The 22,506-nt window shown below is 40.0% G+C and overlaps 1 protein-coding gene across 1 annotated transcript; it reads right to left on the bottom strand.

Moving 5' to 3' along the window:
* Positions 1-836: 836 nt before the first annotated feature.
* Positions 837-21,242, bottom strand: LOC109488009 (IQ and AAA domain-containing protein 1-like). The gene is made up of 22 exons (XM_019792154.1): positions 21,096-21,242; positions 20,603-20,693; positions 20,039-20,145; positions 19,520-19,649; positions 19,051-19,170; positions 18,256-18,447; positions 17,786-17,857; positions 17,426-17,485; positions 16,815-16,960; positions 16,284-16,368; positions 15,457-15,606; positions 14,661-14,733; positions 14,076-14,224; positions 8,272-8,331; positions 7,125-7,195; positions 6,620-6,810; positions 5,951-6,150; positions 5,529-5,612; positions 4,921-5,098; positions 4,039-4,187; positions 3,424-3,513; positions 837-1,435 (listed from the first exon to the last, which is right to left on the bottom strand). Exons 1-22 carry the CDS (start codon positions 21,104-21,106, stop codon positions 1,289-1,291), a joined length of 2,556 nt encoding a protein of 851 aa, XP_019647713.1. The 5' UTR covers positions 21,107-21,242; the 3' UTR covers positions 837-1,288.
* Positions 21,243-22,506: the final 1,264 nt, after the last annotated feature.

The following is a 22,506-nucleotide window of genomic DNA, read 5'->3' on the forward strand; positions in this document are numbered from 1 at the left end:
TCGTGTGGCTTTAGGATGGAACCAATTGGCAAGTTAAGTCTATTCAATTGTGGCAGATGCAAATGTACATATCAAGCACATACCAATTTGGTGTTGTGGCACAAATAGATTCCCCTGATACCTGATGATGGTTGCACATTGTTAGTAATTAGCAATAAAGATGTGAAAAAGCACTTCAAACTAAGAATGCCTTTTTGCCTTGATGTCCCTCTGTTGTAATGTAGGTCAAAGTCCAAATCCTTTCTGAACCAGATAGCTCGGTACCCACATCATTGGCCACACAGCTTTGTGCAATCTCCATAGAAGGGACTCGTCCACTGGTAGTGTTGTGTGCGTGTGTGTGTGTGTGTGTGTGTGTGTGTGTGTGTGTGTGTGTGGTGTTCAGCACCAAGGACAGGCATGTTTACCTGTGTATGGATGGTGTTCAGCACCAAGGACAGGCATGTGTATCTGTGTGTGTGTGTGGATGGTCTTCAGTACCGAGGACAGGCATGTGTATCTGTGTGTGTGTGGATGGTGTTATACAGAATACACCATGCAAGGTATAGCTTCAAAAACTACTGCTCTACCCACTTGGCCATTGCACTACTAGTATTGTGTGGGTAGTGTTGTGAGCAAATTTTAAACAATGTTCAATAATCAATAGATGATTATCAATCTGAGAAATCGCTAAAAATTGCTTTGGCTCAATTTGAATGTTTCCACCAATCAAATACACTAACCAATCAGCACCAAGGACAGCTATGTGGGCATAACCCAAAATCCTTTTATTGTTAGTTTTTCTGACATGCAACAAACTATTGTCGTTTTTTAAAATAAAATACAGACAATGTTATTTGTGCAAACACAAAGTATTTAATCAGGAGTTACAATCTGTGAGAAGCAGCAGCAATGCTGTCCTCCCGTGGAGCAGTGAGGCCCTCTATCAGTTCACAACAAAACTGCAGAGGTTTATGCATTAATTTACCAATATATCATAACAAGATGATGGCATACCACCCACACCCAAGTTTTTTGATAATTGATTTTAAGTTTGCAATTTTTCACGTACACAAATGAAATGTTTTTCAAACTTTGTCACTTGAGAAGAAAAAAAGTTGTTGTCCCAGTGAATTTTTCTTTAAACGCTAAAAATGCAAGCTGCTCCTGTGTCACTAAAAGAATCTCTGCAAAATTCCACAATTTTGCTATACTGCTTGAACAGTGACATTAATATGATATAGTACAGCTTAATATACACATTACAATACTATACACAGTGATAATCTCAACTTGGATGATGTGCAGTTTACTTCTTCTTCTTCTTTTTCCCTTTCTTTCCACTCTTCTTGCCCTTTTTCCCCTTCTTTCCCTTCTTCCCTCCCCCATCATCCTCATCGTCCCCTTTAGCAGCCTTTGCTCTCTTCTTCCCCAGTGGCGTTTTCTCATTCCAGCTCTGAAAAGTGGGGGGACAATAAGTTAGTTCATGGACGATATAGAAAATTCTTATGTGTCTAATGCTCTGGTATTGATTTCCTGAGTAATTGTGTCAAGAACCTGACAAATATTCAACTTGAAACACTGTTAAAGGCATCCGGTGCAGTTTTTAGGGCTTGGGAACTGGATTTTTTAAAGCTAATATTCTAGTCATTAATTTTTATCTATATACTGAGTTGAAACCACACTATCCCAGTGTATATTGACCCTCATGGAGCAAAAATTCCCAAAATTCTGACGAAAAATGGTTACTGAAAGGCCCCTGGGCTGATTTTTAGGGTACCACCTAGAAAATAAAGGACTTATCTTGGGGATTGTTCCTGCAGTTTTGAATGCCCAAAGTATGAAATGCTGACTCAAATGTGCTAATGTGAAGCAGCATGTGTCAATATCAGACACATTTCCTTATCCAGAATATTTCCAGTTTTGCCGCCCAGAAACTGCACTGGATGCCTTTAAAACTGTCTCTAATGTAGCTCAACAAGATCAATGAGTAAATTGCAGGTATCTGCCTGTATGGTACCACAGAAACAATGAGATTAGACTAACATCAACAGAACATATAGACTAACAGAAAACCTGAAACAATTCAGCTCCAAACTTTGAGCCAATCAAAACTCTTTTGTAACTACGGTAACCACCTGCCTGACCAATCATAGCTGAGCCTGCCTATTCCTGTCTATTTCTTTTTGCCCTTTTTCTTGTTCTTGTCGTCTTCTTCATCTTCGTCATCTTCTGCCATGGCCGCAGCCTTGGCTTTAGAGAGAGGGGTGACCTCAAACCAGTCCTAATAAGGGTTCAACACAGCTAAAGCTGAAGCTAGCCCCCAATAGACCAGTTTGCCTTTCACTGATCACAATGTAATGGACCTATACCAGTATTACGTCACAGTTTGTTTACCTGTTCTAAAGAACATTCTAGAACGGTCAGTTACAGAATAAAGATCATTTCAAAGTTTTCAAAGTAAGGTATGTCAAATTTTTGCTGCGTCTAGTTGTGTTGACAGTCAGCATTGCATGCCGCATGGTTGATTTATTTGTGACATTAGACGAAAGTAGTACTGTATTAAAAGAATTATACATGTATTAGGCTAACGCTACACAAACACACACTGCGTTACGCACCCCTGTACAATATAAACGTTGATTGACCGGCATTCATTGCGGTAAACAAACTGTGACGTAATAATGGCATAGGTCCATTGCTTATGTCACAGGGGGGATATTTCAGATAGAACACCATTTTAGAACAGGCTTTCGTTTGTGTTGTCCACCCTGGCAGATTTACTGACGTGTGTAACTCTGATTTCCAAAAGTTCCTGACCTGATGGGCGCCTACAATAAGTGTAAAGCTTATTGATACTTTGCTGAAGGATGGCCGTCCCTTTTTTCCTTCCACCCAACCTTACTAGATAGCCAATTCTGGTATATGAGAGCAGAATGCAGACCATTACAGTGATCTGCCAGGGAGGACACTGCAAGCTTTAGAGAGAGGGGTGATCTCAAACCAGTCCTAATAAGGGTTCAACACAGCTAAGACTGAAGCTAGCATCTAATTCCCTGACTAGCTATACTGGTAGTCATTGACTTCAGATACTCAAACTAAGCCATGCCTATGCTTGAAGAACTGAACTATGCTTGACTACACATTAATTCCTACTGCAAGGGATTCAATGTGAAATAAAGATCTTGAGAAATTTCAAAAGATGCAAATTGAATAGATCTAAACTGTATGTCTTAATAGGATCAGTATTGATAGTAATACAAAGCTTATTGTTGTTCAACCTCCTCCCTGCTGCCTAATCAAAAACAGATGTGATGCTTACCTTAGCAAGTTATCAGTTATTAGGTTCATTCAGAACTTCTGTGTCTTGTTATTTGATGTTGTATAAGGAAAGAAAATCCTATAATATAAAGGTGAGGAATGGATGTAAAGTGTGTGCAGTACCTTGAAGGCCTCCTCTTCCTCCTTGTATATCGGATCTATCCTGGCTAAGGGACTGATGAACTCCACAGACGTCAGCGGCCTCTTGGACAACTGCAACAGAACAAATATAAATTGTTTCCCTTTTTTATCGATCCCATCAAACTAGTCATGCTAACTATGCTGACATCTTGAAAAGGTGATGTCAACCCTGGAAGGATTGACAGTGTAAATCTTAGAGTGAACAAATAAAGAATTGTATTGTGACATACATGTACACGAGATAGATATTGTTAGCTTCAGTGCACTGTGAGCCATGTAACACCTATATATATATATATAGCTCCAATGCACAGTAAGGTGACAGATGGCCACCAAAACATTGGCTCATGTAAAACGAATGGTCATGAATTCTATGGCCCCCAACAACTGTGGAATAACCTGTCACTAAAGCAAGGTATGACTTTGTGACTGGTAAAATTTATTCAGGAATTGTGATGTCATGATCGAATGGAGAGCTGAAATTGTGTGAGGTTTCCGTGCTTTGTATACCCAGCATACCCTGAAAATAGGTTGTTATGTACCTGAGTGTTACTGCTGGTGAAATACTAAAACAACTTGAATATCCAGGTGTCTAACCTGTTGGACGCGTCTGTCTGTGAGCACCTGCTGCACAGCTGTCCACATCTGCGCAGGCGTGTACCCGTCCGTCACCTTGGACAGCGAGCTGACGTCCAGGTGGTTGGTCAGGATCCCCTGCCCCTTCTGGATCATTGACTGCCACATCACTGCAAACACAAGCATGGACAGTTATAAACGCATCTGATAGCATAGCCATAGCATGTCGGCAGAATGTACTGTGCCTGTGTGAAACCCTGATTTTTTTACGGTTTTTGTTTGATCATGGAATGCCACATCACTGCAAACATCAGCATCTGATTCAACAGTTTTAAAAACTACGAAAGTAACATTGCAAAGTTCTGTTTATTCTTACACATTCATATGTATGGTGAGCAGGCTCTCCAGCTCAGTACTACAAAATGTAACCCAACACTGCTACTGTAACAGTACTAGTTGCCATGGTGACAGATATCTGGTTCAGGTCGTTGACCTTATTGGTTTGGAGAAGAAGAAGAGGAAACTGAGCAAAAACAATACGCTTTCCTTTGGTAAACATAATCAGCACCAAGGACAGGGATAACATTGGGCAGAGACTGACATCTTCTGGACACTGTCCTTGGTGCTGAATGGTTAATACTAAAAAGTATATGTTGCTTTATGAAAAAAAAAACAGTTACTCAAGCAACTGTATATGGGTTTGAAATAGTCAGACATTTCAGGAAGCATCAGGTACCCTTTGTCAGTGACAGTACTGACACTGGAGACTTGTCAGAAACTGCATGTTTTCAAAACCATACAGAGTTGCTTGAGTGTTTTTTGGCATATCCCTGGATGTCTCTGACGTATACCCTGTTTTTTTTCACAATTTGCCTAACTTCTCTACTACAAACTGAAACTTACAGAAACGTGAGGCGTAGTCTGGCCGTGGGATGAGGATGATTTTCTGGTACGAGCCTGTCAGTCCCTTCAGCTCACAGTCGAAGGGCTGGCGGGACGTCCCGACTATCACAACACGGTCCTCCGCTTTCATACCTTTGATGGCTTTCGGGAGGTCCTTCTTTAGTCTCTTGGGGTCAGTCTGGGGGAAAAACATAATAAGAATGCTTTAGATAATAAGAATGTTGACACTGTGTGGTTGGCTGGTGAAGTTGCTGAGACTCTAACCCACAGGGGTATTAACATTTGCTGTGCACAAGAACCACAGGACAGAGGCAAATGGCAAGCTGCCATTAAGCCCCAGCATCAGTGTGCAAGCATGTGTCGTCTAACCCTCAGATGATGGGAACAACAGACTATAAACCAGAGAGAGAGTATTTAGATTTCTTTGATGGTTCACCAAGACATTTCAAAATCCTTAATAGTATTTTGCTCCATACCCTATCTTACTAGTAAGTCATGTTATGGACTACATGAATTTTACATGACTGTTGCAATGAAAGCAATCGTACTGTGCAGTTTTTCTTCTAAATTCTAAACAAGAATCATTTGGAGGTTGGAGGATGACGTACCGGATCAGTCTTGGGGACTTTCTTCAAAAACGTCTTCTCAGCGTCTCCTATGAAGATAACAGAGGGCTGCAACTGCCGGGCAACCTGGGAACAAGAACAACAGAGCAGAAATTAAAAATTATGTCTTGTTCCCACGCAACTATTCCATCAATAAATACATGATTCAAGTCATTGTAAAAGGTGGACTTTGACCTAGAGCTTTCAACCAGTCACTCTGGTCTTCCTTCCAGTAGACTCACCAGAAACCTCTGACCCAGTGTTGACGTCACACTTCAAAGAAACCATGTGACAAGCCTCACTGGGTCAGTCTACTGAGGAAGACCAGAGTGACTGGTCAAAAGCTCCAGGTAGAGGACTTTTTGTGTTGGATCGAAAGTTTTAACTTCAAACAAGACGCAGTTCCTTTAAGAAAGCAGTCGTACCTTGAAGACCATGTGCATCATCATGGAGAGGCCGCTCTTGCCCGGGTACTTCCCGGCGATGTTGGTGCAGGTCAGATCAAACAAGTTGGCGCCGGTCTCCGTGCAGATGGCGTGAACAAGCATCTTTTTCCCGGTGCCCCGCGGCCCGGTTAGAAGGAGCGATTTCACCAGAGGGGCCTTTTCATGGACAGCCTGGGATCCTGGTGGGGTACACGTGTGGGCAGTGAGTAAAGGTTTTTACACAACCAAGTCTTTTATTCAGCCGATGTTTTGGTGACCGTCTGTCACCTTCCTCAGGGCAATTCTGACTGGTTCACACTGCACTGCAGCACAGGAGTTGCTGCTATAGATGCATTTCAAAACGCACAATATTTACATATCTACACAAATGCGTGGTTACAAGGAACTGTATCCACAATGCGGTCCCAAAGATACATGTGTGGGCAGTGTTGTGAGCAAAAACAATGTCCAACTATAAAGGTAACATTTGCAAGACCAAATACATTAACCAATCAGCACCGAGGACAGGGATGTGGACATAACCCCAAATCCTTTTTTGTTTAGTTTCATCTGTTTTTTTAGTTTATTTTTCAATTCTAAGATATTATCAGCACAATGGTTTAAGAAGATAATGACCAGCCCACACTACAACAACAAACATTCACCCACCCAGTGGAAGGATGCCGTACTCCGTTACGACCCTGCGCACGTCGTGTAGAGACGGCATGGGCTCGATGTTAGCTGTGCGCAGGGTGGTGCCGAGGTAACTGTACTCCCCAAGGTAGTCCGACATGTGCACTTTGGGACACCGGACCAGGATTCCCTCCTGTACCAACTCTTCATACAGCGACTCGATAGTCCTGGGGAAAAAAGCAACAAGAAGAAGGAATTATGTCTGATTATCTGTACCTGTAAGAATATTGGATACTGAACAGGACTATTTCCTGAGAGGGCTATTTACATCATGGCCCACCACCCTTCACTCAACCGCGACAGGGGCCAACATCGTCTACCAGCTACCTTTGACCCAGTGTTGACATTACACTTCAAAGAAGCCATGTGACAAGCCTCACTGGGTCAGTCTACTAAGGAAGACCAGAGTGACTAGTCAAAAGCTCTAGGTGAGAGAACTTTTTGTGTTGGATCTAGTTTTAACTCTAAACATGATCCATACCTGTCAGCAGTGAGATCCTTCTCCTTCTTTCCCTTCTTGCCTTTCTTCCCACTCTTCTTCCCCTTCTTCTTCTGTTAGAGGAAAACAGAGAAAAAGAAATGTTACTATATGATGGGAGTCAGCAGTTGTAGATATTGTTTTTTTGAAATGTGTGAAGTTTCAGCCAATCAGAAGATGCAACCAGAGGCATGAACCAATCAGCACCATTAAACAATCAGCACCATTAACCAATCAGCACCAAGGACAGGGATGACTTTGACCAATCAGTGCAGCAAACAGTAGTGCACATTTGTGATGACATAACACCATACAGCAAGACATTTTACACCACTTTTGGAGTGCGTTGAAATAGAAAAGTTTGCTATACAACATACATGTGGTGCCTGTGCTAAGTTTCTCATCATCATTTTGCTTTGTAGTGCAGTGTTTGAAATTCATGGTACATTCATGCGTGTTTGGTGTACAAACTTTTCTCTGTGCAACTGTTTCTATCTGACCTACACTTAAAGCACTAACTAAAGACTGACCATTTTTTTTGTAGTTTCTTAAGAACAGTAGTGATAAGAGTAGTGGTATATGGACACATTACCGGCGATTTCCTCCTTTTCTTAATGGGAGTACCAAGAAACGAGTCATAGGAGTTTCTACTCCTACTTCTAGATCTACTCCTTTTACGCAGCTTGCATCGAGATGGGAAAACATATTAAACGTCGGAGTAAAGACTGTAGTACAGCGATACATGTTCAACTTGTCAAAGGAACTCACAATACAGTCTTAGGCCACAACAATTCATTTTGCGGACATCATAAAATGAGAGGGCTAGGAAGAAAACTCGAATATGGCTGTATTTACTACTTAACACTGAGTCCACTGAAGCATCAACCAGGTCCTCAGACTTTGCTTTCATTAGGCTTTTCTAGTTAACCATATTTTAAAAAATCCGAGAACGGTTAAACAAATCAAATCAAATTGGTGTGGCCTTAAGTTAGAATATACATAATAGAAACTTGAAAGTTTTCTTTTGGAGTTCTACCAGTTCTGAAAGACCTCTGTAGCAACTCTGAGTTGTTGTACAACAAATACGTGTCATTTTACTAAATGTTGTCACTGAAGAATTAGAGGAATAACACAAGAGACTGGAACCTACCTTCTTCTTTCCGCTCTTCTTTCCTTTCTTTCCCTTCTTCCCCTTGTCTCTTTCCACAGCCTGAAAAATGGATGACAAGTACATGTATGAGCTAAAATTCTAGAAAAAGGGATATAATCTCAAACATTGATAATTCAACATTGGAAACCATAACTGTTACAGAAAGCTAATAGTCACAGAAATAAAACTAGATGCTTTAAAAACTGCTGTGTTTCCTTGGGGAGTATTACTGTATATTTTCAAAGTTGCCAGGTTTGAAAGCAATCCATAGAAGAAGGGCAGTCTGACAGAGCTGCCTGTATCTGTATCACTGTTATAACTTTCCTTTGGTCTGTTTTATCAGTATAGCCGGTTTAACTTCCCTTTGGTGTAACTGACCAACTTCACACGCATATGGTGGGCGGCAGCTAGATTCTGATACATCACATAGAACGACCTGTTACACCCAACCTTTGCACATTTAATTGCAGGAGTTGTTTAAAGCTTTCTAGTGATGCACAGCACGAAAACAGATATTTAAGCAAAATTTACGACATCCGTATTGAGACTTTAAAGACAGGGAAATATTTAAGCAGAATTTAAGATCGATTAAAGTGTACTGAAAAAGAAATCTAATCTTTACGAAGGATTTTCGCAGTTGTAAATGTAACGTATTACGGCATGTTTCTTTACGCACGGTTTACAGATACTGAAATATTCAGTTCCGACAAATATGTTAAACTTATATGTCCCAGAAAGGTATAGGAAATGTTTCGTATTTCTGTTTGAAAACTTAAGTCAAATTTGAAACATGAGTAAATCAATCAGGTATATTTTTGATTGTTTTTTCTACGCACAATTTAAAGCAGGACGGAAAAGACGCCGCATAAATCATCGAGAGCCTGTGCCTAGAGCTCTGTTTCCTTTCAACGCCTGACATGAATTGTAGCAGACCTCGGTGCACGCAAATACAAAAATTTTTCGCGTTGTGTTTTTATGGCTTACCAACAAACATATGACGTGTTTAATCTTCCTCTCCGCACACTTTCAGTGTACGGTGGTCAGACTTTCCCTCTTCAGCTTATATGTTCCCAAAAGTTTTATTCAACAAATATACGGCACGTTTAATCTTTCTCTATGCACGTTTTAAACGAACGGGGGGATAGCTTATATGCTTCCGAAAACAATATGAAAGGTAGCGTTTATTCAACAACAATACGACGACAATACGACGTGTTTAATCTTCCCCAACGCGCATTTTAATTGATATGTTTCCAAAAGCTATGGATGATATGTAGCGTTTTTTTCAGCAAACATACGCTGTGTTACATCTTTTCCTACAGGTATTTTAAGTGAACGGGGAGGTACCTCTTCCCTTTAGCTTATATGTTCACAAAAACTATATGAAAGGTAACGTTTATTCAACAAATATACGACGCGTTTAATCTCTCTACGCACACTTTAAGCGAACGAGGGGAGAACCTCCCCCCCTTTAGCTTATATATTCCCAAAAGCTATATGAAATAAAGCGTTTATTCAACAACAATAAGGCGTGTTTAATCTTTCCATACGCGCATTTTGAGTGACGTTGGCTAATATATTCCCAAAAGCTATATGAAACGTAGCGGTTAGTCAACAAACATACGGCGTGTTTAATCTTACCTTACGCGTATTTTAAGTGACGTTGGCTTATATGTTCCCGAAAGCTAAAGGAAATGTAACGTCTATTCAACAAACATACGACGTGTTTAATTTTTCTGTACGCGTATTTTGAATGACGCTGGCTTATATGTTCCCAAAACCTCTATGAAACGATGCGTTTATTCAACAAATATACGACGTGTTTAATCTTTCTCTACGCACGCTTTAACCGAACGGAGGGAGAACCTCCCCCTTTAGCTTAATATGTTCACGAAAACAATATGAAAGGTAGCGTTTATTCAACAAATATACGACGCATTTAATCTTTCTCTACGCACACTTTAAGCGAACGGAGGGAGAACCTCCCCCCTTTAGCTTATATGATCCCGAACACAATATGAAAGGTAGCGTTTATTCAACAACAATACGGTGACAATACGACGTGTTTAATCTTCCCCAACGCGCAGTTTAATTGATATGTTTCCAAAAGCAATGGATGATATGTAGCGTTTTTTTAACAAACATACGCTGTGTTATATCTTTCCCTACGAATATCTTAAGTGAACGGGGAGGTACCTCTTCCCTTTAGCTTATATGTTCACAAAAACTATATGAAAGGTAACGTTTATTCAACAAATATACGACGCGTTTAATCTTCCTCTACGCACACTTTAAGCGAACGAGGGGAGAACCTCCCCCCTTTAGCTTATATATTCCCAAAAGCTACATGAAATAAAGCGTTTATTCAACAACAATAAGGCGTGTTTAATCTTTCCATACGCGTATTTTAAGTGACGTTGGCTTATATATTCCCAAAAACTCCCTGAAACGTAGCGTTTATTCCACAAACATACGACGTGTTTAATCTTACCTTACGTGTTTTGTAAGTGATGTTTGCTTATATGTTCCCGAAAGATAAAGGAAATGTAGCGTTTATTCAACAAACATACGACGTGTTTAGTTTTTCCATACGTGCATTTTAAGTGACGTTGGCTTATATATTCCTAACAACTCCATGAAACGTAGCGTTTATTCAACAAACATACGACGTGTTTAATCTTACTTTACACGTACTTTAAGTGAAGTTAGCTTATATTTTCCCGAAAGCTATATAAAATATAGCGTTTAGTCAACAAACATACGTCATGTTTAGTTTTTCCTTACGTGCATTTTAAGTGACGCTGGCTTATATATTCCTAAAAACTCCCTGAAACGTAGCGTTTATTCAACAAACATACGACGTGTTTAATCTTACCTTACGTGTTTTGTAAGTGATGTTTGCTTATATGTTCCCGAAAGATAAAGGAAATGTAGCGTTTATTCAACAAACATACGACGTGTTTAGTTTTTCCATACGCGCATTTTGAGTGATGTTGGCTTATATATTCCCAAAAGCTATATGAAACGTAGCGGTTAGTCAACAAACATACGGCGTGTTTAATCTTACCTTACGCGTATTTGAAGTGACGTTGGCTTATATGTTCCCGAAAGCTAAAGGATATTTAACGTTTATTCAACAAACATACGACGTGTTTAATTTTTCTGTACGCGTATTTTAGATGACGCTGGCTTATATGTTCCCAAAACCTCTATGAAACGATGCGTTTATTCAACCATGGAGGTAGAAAAAAGAGACCTCCATGATTCAACAAACATACGACGTGTTTAATCTTAGTTTAGGTAAACGGGAAGTGATCTCTTCCCTTCAGCTCATATGTTCCCAAAAGTTGTATATAATTTTGCGTTATTCTATTTTGTCTCTGTATTCAAACTGGCAAACACTGTCCGTCCGTAACATGTTTCTGATGTTACGTACTCCGTCCTGGAATTTTTAGGCGGACAATTCGGGTGTGAAAGTACGAGACCGTTGTTTCAGGATGCACAAATCAGTTGTCGGCGGCGAATGTAATGAGAAATGAATGTAAATGTAAAAGTTGTTTATAAAAACATGAAACAAACAATATCTGCGGTGTGTTTCGGTAAGATGCGCTGAGAAGGCATGGTGTTTTTCAAAATGTAAATTTATTCAGTGCCAAGCTGTGAAAAAACAACCCAGGGATTCAAATGCAAGTTAATCGCCATATGGGGGAGCCGATATCTGCCAGATGGTGTGTCATGTGACAGGGTATTATCCAATGACAGACAACGGTGGGATTTTGAAATCTACTGGATATGCAAGACGCAAGCACCAGGGCTAGCATTTTACAGGGCGCCTTTTTGAAGACAAGTACGGGATAGAAGATTGGACCAATTCCATCAGGACTCACTGCAGGTTATGTACGAGATTCACTTGGGTTTAATCACCCTGAACCCCGACGGAACGGACACAAAACTAGGGCACATGGTCCTCGTTCTGTACAAGTGTACAACGGATTGGAGTGGAGATATGGAACACGGCACTGCACGGCACGGAATGAGAAAACATCACGACCGTATATCTGTATCGGCGACCAAGACCGGGAGTCATATCGGTATCTGTATTCGCGAAACTGAGCGGATTACTTCTCCAAGCCTGCGGTGGCCAAATGGACAAGAGTGCTCTTTTAAAGTAAACTCTACCTTTGCCTAACGACGTTGGATTCGGAATTCTAGACTTGGATACAGCGCAGAATCTTGAAGGAACTTAAATTGCACGGACACAGTGACTTATCGCTCGAGCTCAGCCGGCTGCATCAACGGGAACAAAGACTACACGACTTGGTCACTAGCCTGGTTTCCAGTCTACCGGGTATGGAGCGGCTTTCTTTGGGGATCCAGGACCTCTTCGCCGCCGGAGTAAGCCAGGCTCCCCGGTACGTTTCGCATCGATATCGTGCCGCTAAACTCTATCCAGGGAGCCTAACTTCAACAGGACGGCAGGCCCGAAGATAACCCACCCAAACCACGACAGGACTGGACACCAAAATGCCACAAATACCTCTGACATACGCAGAATAAACGGCAAGTAAATGCAACAGAACACGCCAACGTTACGCACACTTAATGGGTAATAAAGACGCAGTTTAAGCTGCTGAAAGTCAACTGAAAATCCGAAAAATAAGCACCATATACGCAACAAATGATTACCTTTACACACACGTATATTGGCCGTAAAAGTGCTTCAATTAGAAATAAACGTGAACTTTAAATACGTTATAAGAGCATTTTAAAAAGTATTTATGACAACTTTAAGCAGCTGAAAGGCTACGTGAAAACCGGAAAATACGGATCAATCCGCACCTTTCCGTCATCTTTACACACACTTATATGAGCCGTAATAAATGCTTGAAGAATGAAAATACGTCAACTTTACTTACAATTTAGAAATATTTTCATCCTTATTTAAGACATCTTTAAGTGCTTAAAGGCTACGTGAAAACCGGAAAATAAGGATCCATCCGCACCTTTCCGTCAACTTTACACATACGTATATCATCCTTAAAAATGCTTAAATAATAAAAATACGTCAACTTTACATACAATTTAAGACTATCTTTATCATTATTTAAGACATCTTTACACACACTTATATGAGCGGTAATAAATGCTTAAAGAATGAAAATACGTCAACTTTACTTACAATTTAGAAATATTTTCATCCTTATTTAAGACATCTTTAAGTGCTTAAAGGCTACGTGAAAACCGGAAAATAAGGATCCATCCGCACCTATCCGTTATCTTTACACATACGTATATTACCCTTAAAAATGCTTAAACAATAAAAAAACGTTAACTTTACTTACAATTTAAAAATATTTTAATCATCATTTAAGACATCTTTAAGTGCTTAAAGGCTACGTGAAAACCGGAAAATAAGGATCCATCCGCACCTATCCGTCATCTTTACACATACGTATATCATCCTTAAAAATGCTTAAATAATAAAAATACGTCAACTTTACATACAATTTAAGACTATCTTTATCATTATTTAAGACATCTTTAAGTGCTTAAAGGCTACGTGAAAACCGGAAAATAAGGATTCATCCGCACCTACGGAAAGACCACGTAACGTTGATCTTTACGTACTCGTATAAAACGTGTATAGATGCGTAAAGACGGAATATACGTTGACTTTAAGCATAGTTTAAGCATCCGTAAATACCGTTTTTCGTGCCGTGATGATGCCCCAACTATGCTTTTGGTGGCAAGGATTTCTACTCTACAATAGTTCTTGGAAAATATGAGTAACAACAATCACTCACGGCTTTAAGATTCTTGAGCTCCTCCCTCATGAGTTCGTCCACCTGCAGCCGGACCTCTCCCTCCACCTCCTTCCGCTTCTCCTCCTTGATCAGTTCAGCGTCGTGCTTCTGGCTGAAGTTGTCAGACTCGTCGCGCTCCTTCCACACACCTGGGGAGACATGTGTTAACCAATCAGCACCAAGGACAGGGATGGCACTGGCCAATCAGTGCAATCAAAAAAAAAATTGGTAACCAATCAGCACCAAAACAGTCAGAATATGCAATGAATGCATTAGCAAATCAGCACCAAGGACTGGATAGACTTTGGCCAATCATTGCAACTATATCAACAAAAGAGGTGTTGGTAGCCACTCAGTAACAAGGACAGAGGTTACAATCAATCAGAATATGCAAACAAATGCATTGAACAATCAGCACCAAGGACAGGGATGACTTTTGCCAATCAGTGCAATCAGCAAAAACACTGATAATATAAACAACAGAAGTATTAGTAGCTTTCAGCACCAAGGACAGAGGCTCTTACATGCAATCAGGTCTTGGTATATGAACTGTTATTATGAGAAATATTGCAGATGTGTTCTCACCTTGAAACTGGGTGTTTCCCTCTGAAAGGGATGGAACAAACTCAGATGGGGCCAACTTGAAGCCTGGCTCCTCCTCCTGGCATCATGGAGAAAAGTTATAGGAGTTAGACACCAACTTCTGTACTGGACTGTTGTTTCCTTCATTCATAAAACATAACACTGAAATAAATATGCTAATAAAAGTTTTGAGCTACTTCGGTGAAGGTTAGACATCCAGGTAATACGATACGACAAAAAACAGTACTCAAGCAACTGGATATGATTTTTATCCAGTTGCTTAAGTAGCTATTTTTTTTTGGGGGGGGGGGGCATAAGATTTGAGCTACTTTAAGGGATAAAGCACTAAGAATCACATAGATTTGCAGTCTTACAATCTTGTATCACATATTATGTGTGTTATTCATGAATATAAAGACAGGACAAGACATCACAATTGACACCACATTGTGAAACCATTGAGTTTTACCTCTTGCTTGGAAAGTCCTCTAAAATTGGAAGCAGTATAGGACTGAGCAAAGGGATACATCTTTAGAATTCAAGCCTACTTTACACTAACTCACATACTCTATTTTCCATGAAACCATTAGGTATTAATTAATTAAGTATCATACATTGCATTACTTGTATAATCATAACAGAGAATTACAGAATTCATGTTTCTTTGTTCTACTTTATTTTTTCAAAAGATAGAGGAATGCAATTCTTATCTTTCTTAATATATTTCTATTTACTTTCATTTTATTCCATAGATTAAGGCCACATCAATTTCAGAAAACAAATTAGAAATTGTGTGTACCTCTTCATCGTCTCCACCTTTCTTCCCCTTTTTGCCTTTCTTTCCCTTCTTCCCCTTCTTGTCCTTCTTGCCTGACTTCTTCCCTTTCTTCCCTTTCTTGCCCTTTTTCTTGCCTTTTTCTTCAGCCTTGGCGGCCATCTCAGCTTCAACCTACAGAATGAATGAAAGGTTTATTCAGGCACTCTCAGCTATTTTGCTGAATTGTGAATTTCATTACAATACTTGGTACTTTCTGAAAGACAATGATAGCATTTACATTTCTAATATAAAATATTACAGTCCTTTTCATAAATATTTAATAACAGCAAATGGTAAAATAACATTCAGCACAGAGCTAAAAATCTATCATTGCCACTTTGTAATATCAAAGCACTGAAACAGTTCAAATACATTGTATCATGTTCCTACATGAAAATTGAAATAGAAAGTTGATGTTAAAGATCATCTGAAGATTCAACTTCATTAAAAAGTATGATTAAGAAACAATGACTTGTAGATGATCGAGCAATTCTAGAACATCTTACAATAGTAACCAATTCAGCATAACAAAGGTTATAGTTCCAGAACATGGTGGCTAAGAAAAGTGCTCAACACATTTTGAAAACATTGACTATTACTAGTAACCTTCTCCCTGCTTCCTAACCCCATAGCCTATAGAAAATTGGTAGCCAAATGGCTATTTCAGTGTGTTAAAGGTTAATCTGCAGTACTGTAGAACAATGCATTACAAAATCTAACCTCTAGCATTCTGGTAGCTTCAGAAACATCTAAAATTGTGAAAATTTATGTTCACAAAACTTTCATTAATAGGGCCTTCCTCTCCTCACCTCTTCTGGTGTTTTTTCTTTGAAGATCATAGCAGAACCTCCTTCATCTTCATCTGGGTAGTCTGGGAACTTCCCCGTGGCATCCCTGGAAAGGTGCACTCAGTTAGGACATTCTTACAATGACTTATCAACAGATGGTTTGTTTTTATACTTACTCTGTAATTTTTAAAGGTTGTTTCAAGGTAGGAGACAATATCTGAAAAACGAACTAGGAAGTGAAATCCATGAAATATCAAAAAGAAAGAAAGTGATCTCAAACCAGTTTAGAAGAGCTAATCTTCCACTGGTCATGACAGAGAAGACAGACGCTATGTACAATATTTACAGGTTCATCGTACCAGGGAAATTCCCCTGGCTCTTTTCGACAAACACGATAAACAGTGGACCACGGTTTAATGTCCCGTCCTAATGTCCCAGACTGCAACCCTTTCCAGTCGGGTGAGCGACAAAAGCCGGGATTCGAACTCCCAACCTCTTAGTCCATTGGCAGGTTTGCTAACCACTGAACTACAACACTAAATAGTGTTGTACCTGACTTCGATGAACCACTGCCTGATCTGGTCCTGCATGCTCTCCTTCATCTCTGGCCCCTCCACCTCTCGAAGCTTCTCCTTGATGGTGACCAGAGCCTGCTGGTACTCACGCTCATGTTCTTCCTGGGTTACTCTGCGCGCGGACTGGACATAAAATAGCATAAGTTACACCAAAGACAGGGGTAAAAACAAAACATCACATGTTACTTACAAAAGAACATGTGTCGCACACAAAATAACACACGTGTTACACATAATAACAAATATTTTGCACAAAATAACAAATGTTTCATAACAAAATTGATAACAAATGTTACACACCAAATAAAACATAACGTTGCACATTAAAGAACACAAATTACACATAAATATTGTGTACTAATGCAGTCCTATATTTTGGATCCAAGGCTTAGTCTTAATCTAATATTTGAACAGCTAGCCAATCAGCACCAAGGACAGAGGTAAGAACAACCAATCAGAACTTGCCATAGTAGCTTAAAGAGGCTGACCTGTTGCATTCAGTAAATTTTTTATGTTCTAGAACAGCCATACAGCAAGTATTGCAAATGCTAGTCTAAAAGAGTGTAATCCTGTAAAAACTGTGTTTACCTCTGTTTTAGTGGCTAAAAACTGTGGCGTGTTCTTAGCAGGCTGACTTGGTATGGGAGTCTGTGGGGAAAGAACAAGAAATATCAGCAACAAAAATAGCATAAAGAACAGACAATAACTTAGCATGAAAGTTTATCTGTGTTGGTACAAGTCATTATGAAATAAAGACTAAGCTTTAACTTCCAACACTTACTGAAATTTGGGGCAAGTCCCATTTCTGTCGTCTAAGTGTTGGAAGTTAAAGCTTAGTATTCATTTCATAACAGACAATAACACTAAAACATTACATGATACAACTCCAGAAATAGAATCAAAGTGTTACAAAGGATTCTGAACACAGAAAAACAAAATTTGACCTACCATCCCGATAAACATCATTTCCTCTTCCCTCTCTCGTTTTGTCCGCTTCCTCTGTGCAAAACCCTTCCACACCTGGAATTGGACAAAATTATGGACATTTGAATGTTAATACACATAAACAGTGTGCTTGTCTGTTGAATATTACAGCAAACTATAACTGTTGTGTTATCTAAAGCTATCTGGTGACAATGCCCCTACTGTACTGTACTGTGTTCCGGTGAGTACCACTCTATGATAGTTCTAGGGAAATACACGAGCATTTCTCATGAAATGAAACCCCGCTCACCTTCTGGATGCGTATGGCAGCTGTCACAATTATTATTATTGTTATTCTGTTGGTATTTGTTATTTCTTTTCATGCCCTCTTGTTATTTTATCTTAATTTGGGCATAAAAGGATTGTCCTGCTTGCCTAATGGCCATTTGCATCTGTGTAAAAAAAGCTGAAATAAATAAATAAACCCCTCTCACCTTCTGTATGCGTATGGCGGCAGTGTCTGGCTCTATGGTCGGGGCGCCGCGGTTGGCCGCCTGTCTCTCGCGCTCCTCCTGCATGCGGATTTCCCGCATGAACTTTGCCCTGAGACGACCCTGCCGCGCCCGCTCGTGCACCTGGATAATCCGGATGGACTCCTCCAGTGACATCGGCTTCTCCTCCTCTTTCTGACGTGACAGAAGAAAAAAAAAAAAAAACATGAAGAGATAGTTGGACTACTGATGCCACAACATTGAGAAATAGTCGGCTTATCCTCCTCTTTCTGATGGGAAAGGAGCAAAAAACATGCTTTAAATAGCTGGACTATCAAAATTGTAAACTAGCCCAGCACAACACGTTGGCAGCACACACTGCACCTGTGTGAAACTCTGATTTTTCACAGTTTCCGTTGGATTTTTGGTCACCGTTGCATCAGAATTTTGCCTGTTGCAGAGGTTCCGCGCAGGTGCAGTACATTCTGCCAACATGCTAGTCAGTAACTTACTTACATTGTCTGATTCCCAGTCAACAAAACAATATCACGAAAAATAGATCCTGAGCTTTTCTTCTTTTCAGCAATAAATTTTCTAATAATTTTGAATTAAAGGTCATATGATTGATTGTTAATGATGCCAATTTTGGGAATCATCTTTAGAAGTTTGGGGATTCTGGAAGGGAGTATACAACAGTATGTCTCTGTTTTGTCGTTAGTCTACTATAGCCAGGCCTGGGTTTTCCACAAACCCTTTCAACTTTGTACATCAATATCTTAGTTCTATTACACAACTTACCAAGTCCTTGTCCTGTGGCCCCAACTTGGCCAGGATTTGTCCCAGAAGTTTCTCTCTGTCCTTCAGGATCTTGGACCGCTCCAAGGTGAAATACTTGGGGATCGGCATCTCAATGTCATTCTGCAAAGGACGGGTAAAAAATAGCCCTCAAATTCAAGTTCAGCTTGTAAAAAAAAACACTTTCCTAGCATAAAACTTTCTGATAACAAATACAACTAGAAAGGTAACATTTGCAAAGCAAATGTATACTGTTTACCTTCACATTTGGTCTGCTCTGTTAATCCTTACTCAAACAGGAGCCTAAATCCCTCCTGCTGTAGAATTGCAAACATTATGTACACCAACACCAGTTACCATGGTGGTGTTTGGAATGGAAGAAGAAGAAGAAGAAACAGAGGAAAAACAATATGTTTTCCTTTGGTTAACATAACAAGTGTATATTATAAAACAGAAAAGCAAAAATGCTCACCGGGGTGAGTTTTAAGTCTGACAGGATGTCGTCAAAGTAGTGGAACTCTGAGAACTCCAGGCCCGTCAGTTCACCCTTCAGCTCGAGAATACGGCCGATGGTGCCGTCCAACACATGCCGCAACACGCGTCTGCAAAACAAGACAATGAGTAATGAATAACGTATAATTGATTTGATTTGATTTGATTTATTGAAATTGTAACAGTACAAATGTACAATACACGTGGGACACACAGGCAGCTGTTGCTGGTGTTGTGCCCCACACGTAGAAACAAAAACAGGACAGACAATACTCATTTTCACTTGAGTTATGCGAGTTAAAGTCGTGTAAAGTGCTTTTCCCAAGGGCACAAGATCAGTGGTTAGGACTCAAACCCGGGACCTCTTGGTTCCGAGTCGAGCACTCTGCCATTGCGAAACACGACCCCACAATTGTATCATTCTGTTTATGCTTGATGAAGACCATGAAATTTGAAAATGATGTTTGTGAGGTAAATGATTTTTTAAAGTGATATTTACCTTTTCTGCGGATGGACAATCTGGTCGTAGGAGCTCTCCAGTTTGCGGAATATCTGGATGTATCTGACGTACATCGTGGCCACATTCTGGAACGCTGTCAGACGGTCCTGAAACAAGACAACAGGAATTTGTCTTATTTCATGGCAGTTATCATGTAAAATTGAACTGTTGCAGATTCAGAAAAAGTTTCTGATTTTTGATTTAAGGGACAGAGCTCAAAGACCTATGGAGAAACTAGAAATATATTTTATAATGGGTAAAACAGAAATTATGCTAATGTGACATATTTTGTTGAAGTGATAAGTTACATTTTCACAAAATGCCCCCTTCCTTTCTGATTTATTGTTAAATGAGATTGGACTTCACAGTTTTTAAAACAGTCATTGTCAATGGTCTACACAGGGAGATTTAACCTTGTTCTACACTACAAAACATCCTATCATCACAACATCACAAAATACTGCTGTCCTTCTTGCTATATGCATGTTTTGAAGAAGTAAAAACAGTTTCTTTACAAACTTGGTTACGTAAAAGCTCAGAGATTGATTTTATAACGTTACCCACCCTCTCAGGCTTTGGTGGTTCTTCTGGTTGTTCTATCTCCAGCAGGTCTGTGATAGTTGTGTGGGCCTGCCGCCACAGGGTGTTGTACGTGCTAAAAAATAAAAGGGGGGGGGGATGATTTATACTAACGCTGGACTACAAAGTCAAAGTCATGGCAGATAATAATATTACTAACGTTAACGTTAGTTGAGTCTATCAAAATTCTACATATCGGTTCAACGGGTCTGGCAAAATGTTGAATAGAACTACTGCCTAAGAACTGAGTACATCCTCTAACGTTACACGTACGTTCTAAGCTACTCTATAGTACATTCATAAAGAGTGCAATGAGCAGTCATATATTAACGTAATACATGAAACTAGAAATTGCACTCTTGTGTCTTATCAAATAACGTTACAACGACTTTAGATTTTCGTGCTCCTACGTTACATTTTCATGCCATTCGACATCAACAACAACACAGAAACAAGCAACACAATGTAGTCTACTTACTCGTGCGACATCTTGATAAGAATTCGCCTCGCTATCTAAGGCAAAATCAGGGAAAACCGCTCATTCTTGCTCGAGCCCTTGCACAGTTTGTTTTAGTGCGCCTACAAAGATGGCGCATCTCCCTTTGGTGTTGCTGTTGTTGTTGTCATGGAGACATGCGCGCCACCTAGCGGAAATATTACAAAGTGCAATGCTGGGCTGCTTTCTACTCTCCAAAGCAGAGGTTTGGGTTTTGGCTAATTTTTGGCGTGTTTTTAGGCTTTTTTCATCGGGCTTCTTTTTTTTTTGCACTGATATCTTTTTTTACGCTGTTGGTTTGGCGTAAAAAAACAGTGCAAAGAAAGAAAACCGGGTAAAAAGCCTAAAAACACGCCCAAAATATAGCAAAACCCAAACTTCTGCTTGAAGAGTAACTACAGTTTTGGTTGGACGGAGCTTCCAGTTTTCCACTTTCAAATTGACAAAAAATTGAAGTTTATTGTAGATGTAGATGTAGATTCCTTCAGGCCAGGTAGGAATATCTTCCAGTTTGGGCCGCTCTTGGCTTCAGCCGACAGTCATCTCAGGTCGCATGGGATGATCCAGGGCTCTGTAGTTATATACTACAGGGTGTAGTCTCATATGCTTATCAAATCTGGTTTTGAAACAGTTCACGCTGGGAGCTGTAATCACTTCTTCAGGTAGACTATTCCACCAGCATACTGTTCTTATGGTGAAAAAATAAAGTCTTGTGTTTGTTTTTGCTGGCATCCTGCTTAGTTTCAGCTGGTGCCCTCTTGTTCTTTTATCCGATACAGTAGGTATGGGGCATTTAGTATCATACAGGCCATGGGTGTATTTGTAGACATTAATCATATCGCCCCTCAGTCTTCTGTACACCAAAGTAGGAAGCTTTAGTGATCTGAGCCTGACTTCGTATGGAAGTTCATGTAAGCCCGGCACTCTTTTGGTCGCTCGCTTCTGTACTTTTTCAAGTTCTGTAGCAAACTTCCAAGTATGTGGCGACCATATAGGAGCTCCATACTCCATATGTGGGCGTATGATTGATTTGTAAAGTGTAAGAAACATTTCTTTATCCATGTACTCAAAGATTCTCCATGTTAGCCCAGTTATCTGATTTGCCTTTTTTACAATGGACATGATGTGGTTGGCAAAGCCCAGGTTTTTGTCTACTTTGATTCCTAGATCTTTTTCTTCTTCTGAGAAACTCAGAGGTATAGGATCTGGATTCCCAATTTCAGACATGTTGTAGGTGTAATCTGGGTGTCCATTTCCTACTCTCAGGACCATACACTTGTCTGGGTGAAAATTTAACTGCCACTTGGTGGCCCAATTCTGGAGACTGTTCAGGTCTTGTTGTAGGACTTCGCAGTTTCTTAATTCTGGAACTGGGCTGAATATCTTCGTGTCG

Source organism: Branchiostoma belcheri, unplaced genomic scaffold, assembly GCF_001625305.1.
Source record: "Branchiostoma belcheri isolate BF01 breed outbred unplaced genomic scaffold, Haploidv18h27 scaffold111, whole genome shotgun sequence".
Lineage (NCBI taxonomy): Eukaryota > Metazoa > Chordata > Leptocardii > Amphioxiformes > Branchiostomatidae > Branchiostoma > Branchiostoma belcheri.

What these genes read in the sequence shown, in the direction of transcription:
- LOC109488009 (XM_019792154.1), bottom strand. An exon ending in CAGTGGTTCATCGAAGTCAG is followed by an intron (nt 16,369 to 16,814) that starts GTACAACACTAT and finishes GCACCTTTCCAG; the next exon opens with GGATGCCACGGGGAAGTTCC. An exon ending in AAGGTGGAGACGATGAAGAG is followed by an intron (nt 14,734 to 15,456) that starts GTACACACAATT and finishes TGATGCCAGGAG; the next exon opens with GAGGAGCCAGGCTTCAAGTT.